The sequence below is a fragment of the Poecilia reticulata genome, chromosome 20, assembly GCF_904066995.2.
Source record: "Poecilia reticulata chromosome 20, P_reticulata-male-v2, whole genome shotgun sequence".
NCBI classification, from domain to species: Eukaryota; Metazoa; Chordata; class Actinopteri; order Cyprinodontiformes; family Poeciliidae; genus Poecilia; species Poecilia reticulata.
In genome coordinates, this window is record NC_088849.1 from 25,685,509 (window position 1) to 25,703,751 (window position 18,243).

At 40.0% G+C, this 18,243-nt stretch overlaps 2 protein-coding genes across 4 annotated transcripts in view; both read left to right on the forward strand.

Annotated features, from left to right (window-relative positions):
- The window catches only part of LOC103457032 (NACHT, LRR and PYD domains-containing protein 12-like), a 57,367-nt gene that overhangs the window by 34,367 nt on the left and 4,757 nt on the right, over window positions 1-18,243 (forward strand). The gene's annotated exons all lie outside the window — the stretch shown is intronic.
- Window positions 1-18,243, forward strand: part of LOC103457031 (NACHT, LRR and PYD domains-containing protein 12-like) — an 84,569-nt gene that overhangs the window by 34,354 nt on the left and 31,972 nt on the right. For all 3 annotated transcript variants that reach the window (XM_081601844.1, XM_081601843.1, XM_081601845.1), the window contains exons 3-5: window positions 712-947; window positions 4,057-5,833; window positions 15,683-15,865. In XM_081601844.1, coding sequence (XP_081457970.1) covers window positions 712-947; window positions 4,057-5,833; window positions 15,683-15,865 — 2,196 coding nt within the window. The remainder of the gene's footprint in view (window positions 1-711; window positions 948-4,056; window positions 5,834-15,682; window positions 15,866-18,243) is intronic.

Below are 18,243 nucleotides of genomic sequence, written 5' to 3' on the forward strand. Positions count from 1 at the left end.
CGGCTCCTTCTTTAAGTTCTGCTCAGAGATCCAGGATGATCCGTCTCAACAGATCAATGTATTTAATGTCTTTGGTGACAAATAAACCCAGAAACGGGCAAAACGAGCAGAACCAGATGGAAACCAGAACCAAGTGCATTAAAGGAACCAGACCGTCTAAATAAAACAGGAACTGGACTCAATAAAGATGGACTGTAACTAAACTACAACTATAAACTATTAATCAGGACAATAAAACTACAAAGTGAAAACAGAACCAAAGTCCAAAGAATCATCATGAAGTCAGATTTAGCAAAAAATAAGACACATTTAATAACTTGTTGTTGCTCTGCTAACATGTCCAAATAATGCTCTGTCACAGTTCAAGGCTCTTTATAAAGTTCTTAGATAAATGCAAACTGGACCTGAATCCTGTTTACTGGTGCTCCACCATTAAATAATGATCCATGTTTCTACACTGGAATCCAGATCAGAATCAGATTTTGGTCTCTGAGCCTCTGATGGAAACAGTTTTCTACTCAGACAGAATAAAGATTTCAGACGGACAAAAACAACCAGAGAAAGATCCATCATAACACCAGATATAGTGAAACACTTCAAACCAGAGATCATCAATGTTCTGAGGTTCTGTTCTGACTCAGCTTCTGGTACCAGGACGGCTCCAGCCTGTTGTTAGTGAACTATTTCAGTGATGAAGAAATGTCTTCACAGAGGGAGGAAGAGGAGCAGCGTTGGTGAGGAGGAGCAGCCGTCCTGCTGTGCTTTGTGTCAGGAGGTTCTGGTGGATCCGGTCTCTACCAGCTGTGGTCACTGGTTCTGCAGACAGTGCATCAGGTCCTACTGGGACCAGTCTGCTCCATCTGGACCCTCCTCCTGCCCCCAGTGTGGAGAAAGACCCAGAACAGGAGCTGGACTGCTGACAGCCAATCAGAGCAGCTGTGCTCCAGGTGAGACTGAACACGTCCAATCAGAGCTTCTTCTGTCGTCTGTTGGACCAATTCAACGTCTTTAGTTGGGATTTGGACATTTCAGGTTTTATAAATCTTCCTGTCAACTAAATCTGTGTATTTCCAGCTGCTGTAAATAGTTTTGCTTTAAAGTGACTCTGTTCTCAGATCTTTGTGCTAAATGCAATAATATCCCTTAAAATACGGAACCGTCCCGTATTTGGCTATTAAATGAATCGATTGAACCGTTACAGGACGCGATTTGTTCCTTATTTCTATAAATGTCTGATAGATATGCCTATCATACACATATCAACACTAAGTTTAACAATAATGACCAAAATAAAACACAGGAAATATTAAGGTCAGCTAAATTGTCGTGGCGGGAGCTAAAGGACCCCAGAATGCTATGGACCGACGCTGAAAATCACACTTGCCTAGAGACGGACACTATGCAGCCGCTATCAACCAGCTTCGTTTTAAAACTGGTGTCCAAAGTTGGTCCTGGAGGCCAGGTGTTACAGGTGTTATGCCAAGAAACACAGGCCTGCAGAGAATTGCATGCCCTGTAGCGGGAGCGTGCATCGCTCTAAACTTTCGCATATTGATGAGATAACGGACTGAAATATGATCCTGTCTATTGTCCGTCTGGATGAAAAAAAACATGAATGCTGTATGCGCTGGGTTTTTACCTTAGAATGGCCAACTCTGTTATTCCTCTGTCAATTTGATACAGTAGGGGCTTCCACACTTCCCATATCTGTGTCCTCTGTTACTTTTATCAGCAGTTAAAACTGTTTAATCCGTGGTTAACATGTCATAACCTGTTTTTCCGAGACGCCTTTAAACACCTGCGCTGCCCCCTAAAGGGGGTCCCTGCCATTGCAGGGGGGTCGCTAGAAGCTGTATGGATGAGACAAAAAACCCTGCCATTTTTAGCCCTTTAAGGGGCGGAGCTTAGTATCATGCATATGGAAAAAGGGAGCGAAGGGAAAGAAGCTGTAGAGCAGTGGTCCCCAAGCTACGCCTCCACATTTGGTCCGGCCCCCTGAACAATACCAGAGAGCATTCAGATTTTTTTTCATATACCGTATTTTCCGGACTATCAGCAGCTACTTTTATCCTAACCTAATTGGCTCTAGTGGCCTTTATTTGATAGTTAATTGACAGGAAAGTGGATATTGACAGCACATCCTGGGAATTGAAATTTGAGAACTTTGCTGATCAGTTAAATAGCATTGAGGGGAAAAAAGATTTTTCGTTGTTTTTGTTTTTTTTAATAATACTGGGATCATTATGAGAATTTGAGGTAGACATATTAGGACCCAGTAGATGGCAGTAGTGCAACAATAATGGATACAAGCTGCCGTTGAAATCTAGAGAAGAAGCAGAAGAAGAAGCCGCCCATTTTAATTCAAGTACACCAAACATAGACATAATATAAGCATAGACGCCTCATGGACCGCTCTCGCCTATTGTCGCTGATGAGATATAGGACGGCCATCTTAGAGCGGTCCACCACTCAACTCAACGTTATGTGTTTAGCAGGCAAAATGATGTGTCAGCGCATTTAATCGATCATAACATGCTTTTTTGTTACTGGAAACCATATTCAAACATCTATCAAAGCTAAATTTATAAACAATTGTATTTTTTAAGTATGTTTTTAATTACTCAAAAACATAGCCACTAAGCATATTAAAATATGCTTAGTGGCTATAGGAATGGAATATTCTGATATTGATGTATGATGAGCATATTACAAAGCACACAGCTGTTCATAATCCATCTATTCATCCATTTTCTCACACCCTTGTCCCTTAGTGAGGTTGGGAGGATTGCTGGTGCCTATCTCCAGCTAACGTTCCGGGCGAGAGGCGGGAACGCCACTCGCCCGGAACGTTACTTGTTACTGAACCAGGTTGGTTTTAGTGACTCGTGCGAGTCCCAAGGGTGTTGTTTTGGCTAAAAGCAACCTATAAAACATTTTCCACTTTTTCCTCCAGAATCAAACTTCATAGCTATTTTATGACAATCAAAGAACTTTAAGGTGACTCATTAATTGAATGTCCACAACATCTTTTAGATTTTCTTAATATTAATTATTTTATTAGTAAGGCAATTTTGCAAGGGTCAGTACAGCTTAATTCAGTAGCAGAAATAATCAAATAAGTAAAATCAATAATCTAGCCTATCTTTCCCTAATGCTGACACTGAGAACTAAAAAAGGGAAACTTTGAGAGAAACGGACAGAGTTTGGCTGCTGTTCTGAGTCCAGCACCTGCCTGCTACCTGTTGCCCTCTGACTCAGATTCTGGAGCCTACAGCGCCACCTAGAGAACAAAGAGGGAGTATATCATATATTTGGCTCCTACAGTGCATGGAGACAAGAAGGTGGAAAAAGCAACCTGCTCTTTTTACAGAAAGAGGGAAAGATAGTCTGAGACAGAAATCTTTATTTACTCTCATAATATAGCACAGATTACAGTTTATATGATTCCATGTAATTTATGTAATAATTCTAACAATTTGTTGTTTACCTCTAAAGGACTAAATCAAATCCATGTCATTTTCAAACTGTGATGTTTCTTTAAAAACATCTGATCTGATCTAATGGCGAAAAAACATGTTAAATGTGAACTTTATCAGATAAGCAAGCTGTTTCTTTAGCAGTTCAAAGGTTTTTCTCTAGGTTTCCTACATTAAGGCTGGAAAAGGAGAAAACATTATTGTTTTTCTCTGCCTCTTCTGTTGCTGATGTTTGTGGAAGAAAGTCAGGTAGAAACAGTAAAATGAGGGCATGGTGACATGATGCTGAAGAGTTGATGTTGCTTAAAGCTGCTGCATTTAATGGACATGTTTCTGTAAGTTTTTTTTATCTGCTTTGTGAATCAGATCCTGACAGAACAAATTCTGGTCACAAAACAGAAACAGAAATAAGTTTTCTGACAATAGAACAATATTCTGTTTCAGAAAATGGATCCGATCATTTAACATCAGATCATGTGACGTCAGAGACCGCATAAAACTTTCTAACCTGCACCAGATTGTTTTGTTCCAACTTAATCACAAAGTCACATTTTTAATTCAGTTGTTTCTTCTGTTTCAGCAAATGTTGTTCTGCAGGGGGTTCTAGAGGAACATAAGATCAGTCTCAGGTGGAGATGTGAATGTGTGACTGAAGGAAGCGATGAAACAGGAAGTAGAACCCTCCTCAACAGGATCTACACTGATCTATACATCACAGAGAGTCAGAGTGAAGAGGTTAATACCCAACACGAGGTGAAGCAGCTGGAGAGAGCTTCCAAGATCCAGAATGTCCATGACTCTCCAATCAGGTGCAATGACATTTTTAAAGCCTTCCCTGACCAACATGGAGTCATCAGAGTGGTTCTGACTAACGGCGTCGCTGGTGCTGGAAAAACCTTCTCAGTGCAGAAGTTCACTCTGGACTGGGCCGAGGGCTTGGAGAACCAAGATGTCAGTGTGGTGGTCCTGCTTTCGTTCAGGGAGCTGAACCTGATCAGAGATCAGCAGCACAGTCTTCTCTCGCTGCTCCATGTTTTTCATCCAACACTCCAGAAGCTCCCAGCAGAGCAGCTGGCTAAATGCAAACTGCTCCTCATCTTTGATGGCTTGGATGAAAGCAGACTTTCCCTGGACTTCAACAGCAGGCAGCTGGTTTCTGATGTCACACAGAAGTCATCAGTCAACGTTCTGCTGACAAACCTCATCAAAGGGAACCTGCTTCCCTTGGCTTTCATCTGGATAACTACCAGACCTGCAGCAGCCAATCAGATCCCTCCTTCATGTGTCTCCAGGGCAACAGAAGTACGTGGCTTCACTGACACCCAGAAGGAGGAGTACTTCAGGAGGAGGTTCAGTGATGAAGAGCTGTCCAGCAGAATCATCTCCCACATCCAGACCTCCAGGAGCCTCCACATCATGTGTGGCATCCCAGTCTTCTGCTGGATCACTGCTACGGTTCTGGAGAGCATGTTGACTTCAGAGCAGAGAGGAGAGCTGCCCAAGACCATGACTGACATGTACTCACACTTCCTGCTGGTCCAGACAAAGAGGAAGAAGAACAAGTACCATGGAGGACATGAGACAAGTCCACAGGAGCTGATGGAGGCTGACAGGGAAGTTCTTCTGAAGCTGGGGAGGCTGGCGTTTGAACAGCTGGAGAAAGGAAACATCATGTTCTACCAAGAAGACCTGGAGCAGTGTGGTCTGGATGTCACTGAGGCCTCAGTGTACTCAGGAGTTTGTACAGAGATCTTCAAAAGAGAGAGTGTGATCTTCCAGAAGCCAGTTTACTGCTTTGTTCACCTGAGCATCCAGGAGTTTCTGGCTGCAGTTTACATGTTTCACTGTTTCACCAGCAGGAATACAGAGGTGATGGAGAACTTCCTGGGAGAAAATTACAGTGAAACATCTCTGGAGGATTTTATGAACAGAGTTATGTCTAAATCCTTCCAAAGTAAAAATGGCCACCTGGACCTGTTTGTTCGCTTCCTTCATGGTCTCACTCTGGAGTCCAACCAGAGTCTGTTAGGAGGCCTGCTGGGTCAGACAGAGATCAGTCCAGAAACCATCCAGAGAATCACCAACAATCTGAAGGAGATGAAAACTGATTATATCTCTCCTGACAGAAGCATCAACATCTTCTACTGTCTGGTGGAAATGAAGGACCATTCAGTTTGTCAGGAGATCCAAGAGTTCCTGAAATCAGGGAATAAACTCTCAGGGATCCAGTGTTCAGCTCTGGCCTTCATGCTTCAGATGTCAGATGTTCTGGATGAGTTGGACCTGGAGAAGTACAACACATCAGAATCGGGACGACAGAGACTGGTTCCATCTGTGAGGAACTGCAGAAAGGCTCGGTAAGTCCAGACAAGTGTTGGCTTAGTTACTTTGAAAAAGTAACTTTAATCAGATTATTGATTACTCCTTGATACTGACTACTTGATTTTGAAAGTAACTAAGTAGCTGCTAACAACAACGCTCCAGCACCTGTGAAAATTACATTAAGATTTTCCAATAATTAATATCAAGTTATTTTATAACAGTAACATAAACAATGTGTCTCCACATATAAGGTTGAACTGAATGGCAGATTGATTAATGGTTATAACAACACAAAAAACTGCAGTAATCTTATAAACTCTAAATAGGATTTTAGTCCCCCCGTGCCCCAACCTCCATGTTCTGTGTTACGGCCCTGTGTTTGCTGTCATAGTGCAGCACACAGAGCTTCTCCTGCTGCTCCACAGCTCAGATCACCTGCACAGATTTGTGACACTTATCTTAATATTATTGATTATAATGGTGTTTAGTTGTACAACTTTACGTACACGTTCATTTGTGGCTGTTTTCACGTTTTTTACACTGTTCACACTAGTCTCTGTGTTTGCCGTTTTCTGGAGCGCAACGCAAAGCTCGACCTCATTCACAGCAAATATATTAACTTGATATTAACAAAGACACAGCAGGACGGATCATCTGGGAAATGATGGACAGGGAGAGTCTGACTAAAACTGACTGGATGTCAAACAAATTCTGGGGTTTATTATGTGTCTCTGCTTATTTTCAAACCATAGCATAGATTCTGGATAGCCATAGCAGTCGTTAGCTCGCTCTCCTCGCTAGGGTCAGAGGTCTGCATCATGCTAGTGTTGTTTCCAACATTTCTTAGATCAGTCCTTGCTTGACCGTGACTTTTTGCACCCCCCAGTCTCTTTTTCGATCCAATTCCACGCATAATATATCATTTTGAAGAAGAGCTGAATCTCTTAATCGAGTTTAGTGGAGTTTACCTTGTCGCTGATCAGGACAGATTGCAGATTTACCCCCCCCCCATCTTGGAGACGCTCCCGGAAGTCTTCCTCTGAGTTTATAAATGAGAACAACATGAATGGATTGTTCTGTAACCTCTGTCTGCTGCCAGTCTTGGTCAGGATTCTCTTGCAAAAGAGATTTTCTATCTCAGTGGGATTTTCCTAGTGAAACGAAGGTTAAATAAATAAATAAATTAGTGATTGTTGTCTGCTTTCATAAAAAGTCATTTCTGGAGGAGTCCTGGTTTCTGTCAGATCCTCCCAAAGCTCTGAGAATCTGCTTCCAGAGCTGGAACCATTTTCCTCATCAACTCTTCATCTGCAGCCTTTATGAAGCTGTTAATGTCCATAAAGACCTGGAAAGACATGAGCTGCAACACTCTAGAGCAGCTGACCAAACTGTTGGAGATCAGGATCTACTTTTTCTCACCAGCCGGCTGAGATCTACCACAGAAATTGTAAATTAAACTTTATTTTATATATACATCAGTTATAGCAGACATATGGAAGTGATAGAAAACCTGAGGTTAGTGAGATTCTGACACTGGGAGGAGGTTACTGGTTTCTCAGTCAGAAGCTGGTTGTAAACCTGAGGCCAGCAGGTATCAATCAGTTATGGCAGATCTGAACTTTGACCTTAATATGATGAACTTCAGACTAATAGGAGGAACCAAAGAGTTGAGTTAAAATCTTGTGAAGTTGGGATATTTTTCCTCCAACAGGTTCCAGAGGAATCAAACCAGATGATGGACTGGATTTTATTTCAGTGTCATTTGTGAATGTTAGAGCCTCAGTTTCAACAGTGGAGCTATAAAGGTTGAAAAAGGTTATTTTGGAGAAAATGTCATAGATATCAATATTTCCACTAAATAAGAGACAAATATAAATATGTTTGATGGAGGAAAAGCCTAAACTAAGGGCAAGATGCCAGAGAACCAAACTAATATTTATATTGGACAACTAATTTAATTCCACATAATCGTCATATGAGCCATTTTGTTTAATACTTAATAAAATATATTTGTCCTAGTTGATGTTTGTTTTGAATATAATTTGAAAGTCACAAATTATAAGTCGCTAATTTGTGACTTATACTCACAAATTAGCGAGGCAATACTACAGCAGCTGTAATTAGCCACAGACAAACTAGAGAAGCTGAAGTTTGTCTAGAAAATGGATGAATAATCAATCGATCTTTATTCCGGACACAAAAAGGTCCATAGTGAAAAAAGGTAAACAAAATAAGAGAAAAATAAAAACATGACATATTCACCAAGTCATAAATAAATGATGATTCAATGATTCCAATGATTCCAGTTTTGAATAAAATCTCAATTTACTAAAAACTGGATTTACTAAAATTGCAATTATATTATTGCATGACACAGATAATCTACACATACATTTATACATAAGATTCCTGAGCACAGCTGCACATGTGGGAGCAGCATTATGTACAAACATATGGCTAGCACTGCTCCATCTAGGCACTTTGAGTTGTTGCCTCATGCCATCATTGTATGCCACATAAAGTTTCTGCAGGATACTTTTTGTGTATCGAAGCCACAGATGGGCTGTGTAAAGTGAAGTACAAAAAGCTTTAAAAAGAGCTATCTTCACAGAGGATGAACACATATGAAACATTCTGATCAGAATATTACCCAGATAGCACAGAATGATAGAAGCAACATTTAATCAATGTCAGCCAGAAACATTGAATCAACGTTGAATGTAACATTGAAAGTGGTCGGTGACTTGTATGTTGAATCAACATTAGGGTTTCAACCATCCAATTCAATCCAACTTTATTTATAAAGCACTTTAAAACAACCACAGCTGATACAAAGTGCTCTACAGTAAAACACAACAAAAAAAACCATAACTGACATATCAATGTTGATTCAACCATCATTTGTATGTCAATTTACATGCATATTTGTGTTGATATTGCATTGAATCAGTTAGGAATCAACATTGATTCAACCTTCATCTGAATGTGGTTCTGCTCACATATTTCTGCTTATTTTACATTGAATCAACGTTGATTCAACACTCATTTGACTATGGCTCTGCATGTATATTTGTGTTGATTCTACATTGAATCAGTCAAGAATCAATGTTGATTCAACCATCATCCGAAAAAAAAACACAAAAATAAAAGTGAGGAAGGTGCTGGTTAGAAATATGATAAACATTTGAAAAGTTCTGAAAGACATTGAAAGATTAAACAGTGTACTGGTTACAGGTCTGAGAACAGATACAAACCATATAGTTCCCCATGTACACTTACTGTTAAGTTAAGTTTTATCTTATTTGTTCATTAATATTTATCTTAATGTTTACAACTACATTTACCTATGAAGCTGCAGTCTAGTGTAGGATTCATGATGCTGCACTCATGTTAAAATGAGGGAATCAATATTTAAAATAAAGGCTGCTTATCAGAAAACTTAAAGATAAAACTCAGGGAGGATCCGGGTTTAGAGCAAAAGGTGATTTTTACTGTAGTTGGAAAAATTATTTATAATTTATACAGAATAAACTTGCATCAAATAGCTTGTTCAATCAACTACAAATATTTCTAAATAAGTTGATTAAATTCATTACAAAATGTCCACACCCTGATAAAGATCCCACACCAGTAATAATAGACCAGTTCAGTTTAACCAGTTACCAACCAACAGACTGAATCAGTCATTAGCACATTTAGTTCAGTGTTTCACCTGCCTTACATGTTTTAAGTGTTTCCTTCCTGCCTCACCTGGATGGAATTTGTGGATGATTAACAAACTTCTGCACTTCTTGATGGCTGCAGACGGTCAGGCAATCATCTAACTCAGTTGTTCTGGAACAGAGGTACATCTAAGCACGTCATAATAAAAAGTTAAAAACAAGTGATTACTATGACAACAATTTAAAGCCCACCTGGAGCAGCCAGCCTTACACTTCCTTGTCCACCACATGCTCTCCCAGACCAAACAATAGGCCCCGCCCCCATTTTAAAACTAAAATCTCACAAAATCTTGCAAGATTTCAAAATTAGGCCTGGAGCGGTGGACAGGATGAAAATAATACAAAATGAGACATGACCTCATTTATTAAAAATATCTGTTTTGCCCCAAAACAACCAGGATTACTATGGGCACAAAACAATGCCCTTATTTTTCAATAAACACATTTAAGATCAAAGTAATATTGAAAAACTTACCATAAAACTACTCAGAGGAGAATTTAATTCAGAAGCCGGTTGCAAACAAGCCAGCAGCAAAATGGCTGTTTGTTTGGGACAAACCACTAGTGTAAAAACGGGGAGTCTGACTGTACAGCTCCTAGTAGAGACTTGTAGATGTTTTTGTGTTAACAAATTATGCACAGTCAGTAATAATATTTATAGACAAGAAAATGTATATAAAAGGAATCACAACCCACTGTTCTTAACATGTAGTGCTTAATTTGAAACATGATTAACCCCCACTTAGTAATAAAATGTTCTGACCCAGAGCTCAAGAATGGGGGAGGGAAGAAGGGATGAGAGGGGGTAAAGAGGGGAAGGCTGGGAGGAGCAAGTGGGTGTGGAGAGTTTTGGGAGGGAGTAGGGGGAGATGAAAAGGAGATGAGGGGTGCAGCAAACTGCACAGATTGCACACATGGAGGCCTTAGGGGTGGGCAATCCTGGTCCTCGAGGGCCGGTGTCCTGCAGCTCTTAGATGTCTCCCTGGTAGAACACACCTGGATCCAATAGCTGAACCACCTCCTCTGTGCAGTCAGGTTCTCCAGAGTCCTGCTAACGACCTTATTATTTGACTCAGGTGTGTTGAAGTAGAGACACATCTAAAAGTTGCAGGAGACCAGGCCTCGAGGCCTGGAGTTGCCCACCCCTGCAGGATCAATTCCCGACATTGGCAACCTTTGCTGCATGTTTTCCCCCTCTCTTATCAATTAACTATCAAATAAAGGCCACTAGAGCCAAAAAAATCTTTAACAAAAAATGTGAAAATTTAAAACCCTCACCTAAAATTAAAATTGTTTCTCCCGGAGCCCAAGGAGGAGGGGAGGAGAGTGGAAAGGGGGGAGGAGATTGAGGGGTGGGTGGTGGGGGAAAGGGGTGTGTGTAGAGGGGTGTGAAAAACAGCTTCCCTTGATTGAACATTTAGATCACAAGTTCTTCTCCAAACCTTGTCCTCAAGGCAAACTGACCTGCGTGTTTTCATTTCAGCAAAACCCCGTTAATCAGACATCAATTAAAATCATGTGTGTTGAATTAGGGAAATGCCTAAAACTTGCAGGGCTTGGAGGACCAGTGCTGAAACACACTTGATTCACTATGAATTTACTTGAAATAATTAAGTTCGATACCACATTTGTATCCCTTTTCTGACACAATGACTCAAGCTAACCAGGAACAAGTTCTCTGGTAAAAGCCACCGTGGCTCTGTGGTTAGAGCAGTTGTCCTGTGGTCGGAAGGCTGACGGTTCAATTCCAGCTCCCTCCTGCCACATGTCAATGTGACCCCTGGGCACCTAACCCCAACTGATCTGTGCTTTATGTGAATGTGACTCTAGTATAAAGTGCTTTCTGTGGTCAAAATGACTAGAAAAGTGCTCTGTAAGTTTATTTACCATTTTTGAAGTAAACTAAATGATTTGAGTAAGACTGACTTAAATCTGTTATCTTAAACATACTTAATAAATTTGTTAAAAATAAATTAACAAATTGAGTTGGATGATTATAATATATTGAATTGATTGAACTTAATAAATTAAGTTGGATAAATTTAATAAATTCAGTTGGATAAACTTAATTGAATTGCTTGTACAGAAGCAATTCAATTAAGTTGGTCCAATTATTTTCTTTTTAGAGTGTGTTTTATAGTTGATCCACCTTCATTTGTCAACTTCAACCAAAAATCAACCATTAATCAGACCTCGGCATTTCAGTCATCAGATTTCAACCACAAAACAACATTGATTCATTGACACAGTTTCAACGGTTTGATTGGATGCTTGGTTGATGGTTGATCCACTGTCATTTGTCGACTTCAACCAAAAATCAACGATTCTAACTATTTTTCAACGTTGATTTAGCATTGTGTGCTATCTGGTTAGCTTGTGCATACATCATACAATATTGCCTTCGGATGTCACAATCATCAGACAGGTCATCAATTATGTAATGTCCCAAATATTAAATTTCATTGAGGACAATGCCAGATAAAGAGAAGTCAGGGGTTATCAGATGCTTATCTGCCCTACTTCTAACAATCATAACATTGCTTTTCTTAGCGTTATATTTGATGTCAAAGTCATAACCATATTGGGAACAGACCCTTAGTAACTGTTGAAGGCTAGCACTAAATAGGGATAAGATTACCAAATCATCTGCATACATTATGTGATTGATTATGCGGTCACCAACTACACAGCCTGTTTTACAACAATTCAGGCACTTTAATAGTTCATCCATGTAGATCAGGGATGTCAAAGTCAAATACACAGAGGGCCAAAAAAACCAAATTTGCTACAAGCCGAGGGCCGGACTGGTTTAATGTTTATTAAAACATATTGAAATGATTGCACATAGCCTATTGAACCAAGACCTAACACAGTGTATATTATTTAACGATTAAATGAATAAAGCAATATTTTGTTATGGCTCTGTCAGTAACTTCAAGGGAAAACATTTTTCAAGAGGCAAACAGCAACAAATTTAATTGTTTTTAAAAACAATATATGTTTCTTAATATCAAGATAAATGCATAAATCAAAGTGCATGCATTATAAACTGAAAATGCATTAGTGTGCTGCTCTATGATCCTACCGATCACTGCTTTCAAATAGTAAAGTAAAAAAATAAATCAAATCAGTTGTATTCTTTCTCATGGCTCTTATCTGCAATTTTACCTGAATCCATTCAACTGAAAAATAAATACAATAAAATAAAATAAAATACAAAAATATATGGCACACAGACAAAACAATACTTCATTCAAAGAAAAATCACGTCTTGTAGAAACAAATGTAAAAATTTAACTGAAACTTATAAACTGAAAATACGTTACTGCTCTGTGATGCTCACTTGTCTGAGGCTGAGCCTGATACTTGGAGGTGTCTCATCTTTTGTACAAGTTCATCAATGTTCGGGGTGAGGCTCTGAGCTGATGAATAATGAAGCCGTTTGGGCGCGCTGTAGTCACTTCGCGGGCTACCGTTGCATTATGGGAAATGTAGTGTTTGCGGGCAAAACACGAGCGGGCGGCTCTGGCTTGCGGGCCGGTTCTCATAGTAATTAAATATCATTCAGGGGGCCATAGATAATTGATTAGCGGGCCGGATGTGGCCCGCGGGCCTTGACTTTGACATATGTGATGTAGATGTTAAAAAGGTAAGGGTACAGTATGCTTCCCTGCCTTACTCCGTTATCAACATTAAATGAATCAAACATTGTGTTACCGCATTTGACAAACATCGATTGATGACCATACCAGACAAGAATTATAATTAGATATTTGGGTACACCTCTGCTTTCTAACTTGCAGAACAGTTTTTGGTGATTTACACAATCAAATGCTTTAGAAGCATCAATAAAACACATAAATACTGTAGTGTTGTGCAAATTATTCAAGTCTAAAATATCCTGTAGCGCAAAAATACACATGTCTGTGCCATGTTTGGGTTTAAAACCGAATTGATTATCGGAGGTCAAGACAAACTCTTCCAGCCTATTTAAAAGAACTCTTTCTAAAACTTTCAAACTACTAGCTAGAGCTATGGGTTGGTAATTCTCCTGAAAGCTAATCTGACCCGCTTTGCCTTTAATAATGGGTATCAGAATGACAGATAACATTGAATTAGGTAACAGACCATGTATTAGACAGCCAGTGAAACACATAGAAAGTAATGTACAGAGTTTCTTACTTGCATTTTTCAGATGCTCAGTGGGAAATGTTATCCATCCCACAGGCCTCTTTGTCTTTCAGTGTCATAATTGCATGATATATTTCTTGTGGGGATACATTCACATTCTCATTACTGTGAATGCGTCTTGTGACAAAAGTGTCACTTTTGACACAATTAAACAGTACACTGTAGTGCTCCTGCCATAACTGAGTGATTTATTTTGCACCACTAACACTATCAATAGTAGCTGGAAGTGACGTTTTGCAGTAATTTACTTTTTTTATTTCTTTCCAAAAATCCGGAACATTACTATTTCCCAACTTTCTAGCAAGAGAGTCAGACCTCATAGTATTTTCATTTCTCCTTAAAAATCTTAAAACATATTTAAAATTAGCATTTGCTTGTTTTTTGTATTCAAACAAGGGGCCATATCTCTGTTTACCTGAATCAACCCATGCTTTAAGAGCCCTTCTGGACTCTTCATGATGCTCTCTTACATAGTTGTTCCAGCCTGGTTTGGTGCTATGTGAGCTGGTTTTATGCAGTGGCTTGCATGAGGTAAGGAGGGACTTCACAACATTCTCATACAGAGTACATAATTCAATAACATGTTGGGGGTTCTTACAATTCATATCATGGCATGAGATTGCTCCCTTTGGTAAGTATATGTTGCTAAGCATGTTGTTCATATGATAACAATAATCTGATAGATCTTTTTCGGTCAAGTTATCCCATGCTATTTTTCCTATACTTGTATTACAGTCTGCAAGCAAAACAGAAGGTATGGAATTCATGGTTACACACAAGGAAAATGGTATATGATCACTGGTGGCAAATTCATAGTTGACACCAATGCCCTGGATGGAATCATGAGCATCAGCTGTACAGATACAATAATCTAACCATGAGGTTGTATGCCATGCATCACTAATATAGGTGTAACTTAGTTAGGCAAAAGCACCTTAGTAGAAAGAATTAAGTCATTGTTGTGATAGAATTGCATTAAATGCTTAGTAAATATAGAATGAATATCTGTGACATCTGCATTTAAATCCTCCACAATAAAAAAGCAAGTACACGCATTATCTTGTATAAAAGACATAATAAAAGACAGTCTATTAGTCTATTAATATATTATTCAGTATTAATCATTATTTGTGTTTGCATAGTTATATAAATATGTATTGATATTACTAAATAATTTATTAAATAAATTATGAATGGCAGGGCTGCACAGTGGCGCAGTTGGTAGAGCTGTTGCCTTGCAGCAAGAAGGTTCTGGGTTTGATTCCCGGCCTGGGGTCTTTCTGCATGGAGTCTCCATGTTCTCCCTGTGCATGGTGGGTTTTCTCCGGGTACTCCGGTTTCCTCCCACAGTCCAAAAACATGACTGTAAGGTTAATTGGTTCTGTCTAAATTGCCCCTAGGTGTGGGTGTGAGTGTGTGTGTGTGTGCATGGTTGTGTGTCTCTGTGTGTCTCTGTGTTTCCCTGCGACAGACTGGCGACCTGTCCAGGGTGACCCCGCCTTTCGCCCGGAACGTTAGCTGGAGATGGGCACCAGCAACCCTCCCGGCCCCACTGAGGGACAAGGGTTCAAGAAAATGGATGGATGGTTTCATCTGTTCCTTCATCTTCCAATGAAAATCCTGTTTAAAGTCATGTGATGAAGAGCTTCTGATCCAGATTGTTGCTGCAGCAGTCAGAGCTCAGCATGAAGAAACGGGGAGGTTTGCTAACAGGCAGCCAAGATGGCCGCCACTAAAACCTTCAGTTGTTCTGAGAACATGAAGCCTGAACTATTGGAACCTGTTGCTCAGCTTCTCTATTAAATGGACCTTTGACCAGAACCAGAACCAGGATGTTGGTTATGAAATGATCAAACTCAGTAAATTGATGTGAAGACCAGATGTTCATCAGATGATATCAATGTTATCATATGTGTTTATATAGATTATCTGGTTTAATTAGAACTGACTTTATTTCTTCTCTAATCACAGACTTGGTGGCTGTTGGCTCAGAGAGGCTGAATGTGAAGTTGTGGCTTCAGCTCTGAAGTCCAACCAACATCTGACTGAACTGGAAATAAGTCAGATCTACATACAGGGAAACATTACAGACTCTGGACTGAATCATGTGTGTGAGATCCTGCAGAGTTCAGTCAGTAAAGTGAAGAGTCTGAGGTTTGTTTTCTCTATTTATCCTATAAAATATTTCATTGATACTTTAATATTTATTTATCTTCACATTTATTCTGTTTTCATTAAAAACAATCTGCTCTGAAAATGTCAGAATATAATTTATAAAATGTTTTACTTTGTAAATGAATTATTTCCTTTTTCAGACTTTGAGAATATTGATCTTTATTTTTCACTTTAAAATGTTTTGGGCTGATGAACAAAAATAAGTTAAATAAGTGAAATGATGATAATTAATGATGGAGATGTTTCAGTTTGTTCTGAAATGATTCAGATGATCAGGTTGATTTATTTCTCTTTTCTTCTTCACATTAATAATGAAAAGTTCCTCCAGAGTAAAACCAGAACCAGAACCAGACCAGTTATGTTTTATAACCAGAAACTATAACATGAATAAAAACTGGCAGCAGCAGCCGGTTCCTCCAGCTCAGCTTTGTCCTGAAGCTGTTGGACCGGGTCAGAGAAGAACCGTCTCTTCAGTCTGTCAGTCGGTTGGAGCCTCAGAGACGCTTCATCAGGTCACTGATCAGAAACTTTAGAGCTGATTCAGAGTTTATCCATCGTGTTTCTGATAATCAATAATGATCAGATGTGATCAGTGGTAAAGGAGGCCTGTGTCTCACTGCAGCAAACATCTGGTCCTCGTCTCCAGTTGTCCTCTGTCTCTGCTGTCCATCCTCTGTTGGGATGTCACCAGGTAGATGGACAACGTCTGCTTGTTGGTGATTGGCTGAGCTGTTGTCATGGCAACATGCAGGTAGACAGAAGGCAGCATAGCAGCTTCTAGACCAGGACTCTTCAAATCCAGGCCTCCAGGTTCGGTGTCCTGCAGCCTTTAGATGTTTCTGCTTCAACACCTGAATGAAGTGATGAATTGTCCCTCAGGACACAGTCAGGTTCTCCAGAGTCCTGCTGAACTTTGACCTCATAATCGGACTCAGGGGTTGAAGGTTGCAGGACGCCGGCCATCGAGGCCTGGAGCTGAAGATCCCTGGTCTGGACCGAACCAGAATAAGTTCTCCAAGTTCCCCATAGTTCAGTAAACTATGGGGACATAGTTTACGAACTGTCACGATAACTATTCTGTTATTGTGACAGAATAGGCCTGTCACGACAACAAATTTTGCTGGATGATTGTCTAAAGAATTATTGCGATAAACGATAATATTGTTTCAAGACCTTTTGACACTGATTTAATGGAAATGACTAATAATGCATGTGATTTCCTGCCATGGATACTTTATTTTCAAAAGAAAACATAACACTGGAACTGATCAACTAAATAAGTTCCAGTGTTAATGGACTCTCAGTCTCCATTAACAAAAAACGTACTTGAATAAAAACTAAACAACATAAAGCCAAAGTGGAAATAAATACTGCATTCAACCAAGAGTGCAGATTATGAAGTCTGTATACTATATTGTCCTTCAGTAATCACTAGATTGAAATAGAGAAGATGGGCACATCCGACTACCTAACGCAATAGTTCACACTACACGGTTTTTTGCCCCTATTTTCCCCTTATGACAATCTTAGATCGTTGGCCGATCTGAGATTGTCGCTAGTGATTTTGTAACCGATCATCCTGCAGTGTGTGGTGTGTTACGGTAGATCGCCGTGGCTGCTCCGATCTAAATCAGGGGTTTTCCCCGACTGGGAGAGTAAACGCAGCCTGTTGAATGTGACAGGTAGCCAATCAGAAAGTGCGGATTCTCCTCCGCGCTTTCTGAGGGGAAATTACGGAGGGGAATCCCAATAGCTGAAACGGCACGACCCGAAGTCCAGCGGACATTGGAGATGATATGTGGAAACAACATTAATAGTTATTCAACATTTGGTGCAAAGAATATAGAAATGACAAGGGGAGGAGTTGGAGCCAAATTGCTACCGCAGTTGATGAACCCGGTAACTTTTCAGCTGTTTTTCTTAACGTGACATAAATAGGTTATAATGATTTTCATTCAGTCAGGACTTTACGATGACTCTAGCCACATGCATCACAGGTATCCATCCATTTTCTTACACCCATGTCCCTCAGTGGGGTTGGGAGGGTTGCTGGTTCCTCTCCAGCTCACGTTCAGGGCGAGAGGTGGGGTCACCCTGGACAGGTCGCAGGGCAACACAGAGACACACAGGACAAACAACGATGCACACACACACTCATACCTAGGGGCAATTTGGAAATGCCAATCAACCTTACAGTCATGTTTTTGGACTGTGGGAGGAAACCAGAGTACCTGGAGAAAACCCACGCATGCACAGGGAGAACATGCAAACTCCATGCAGAAAGACTGGGGCCGGGAATCGAACCCAGAACCTTCTTGCTGCAAGGCAACAGCTCTACCAACTGTGCCACTGTGCAG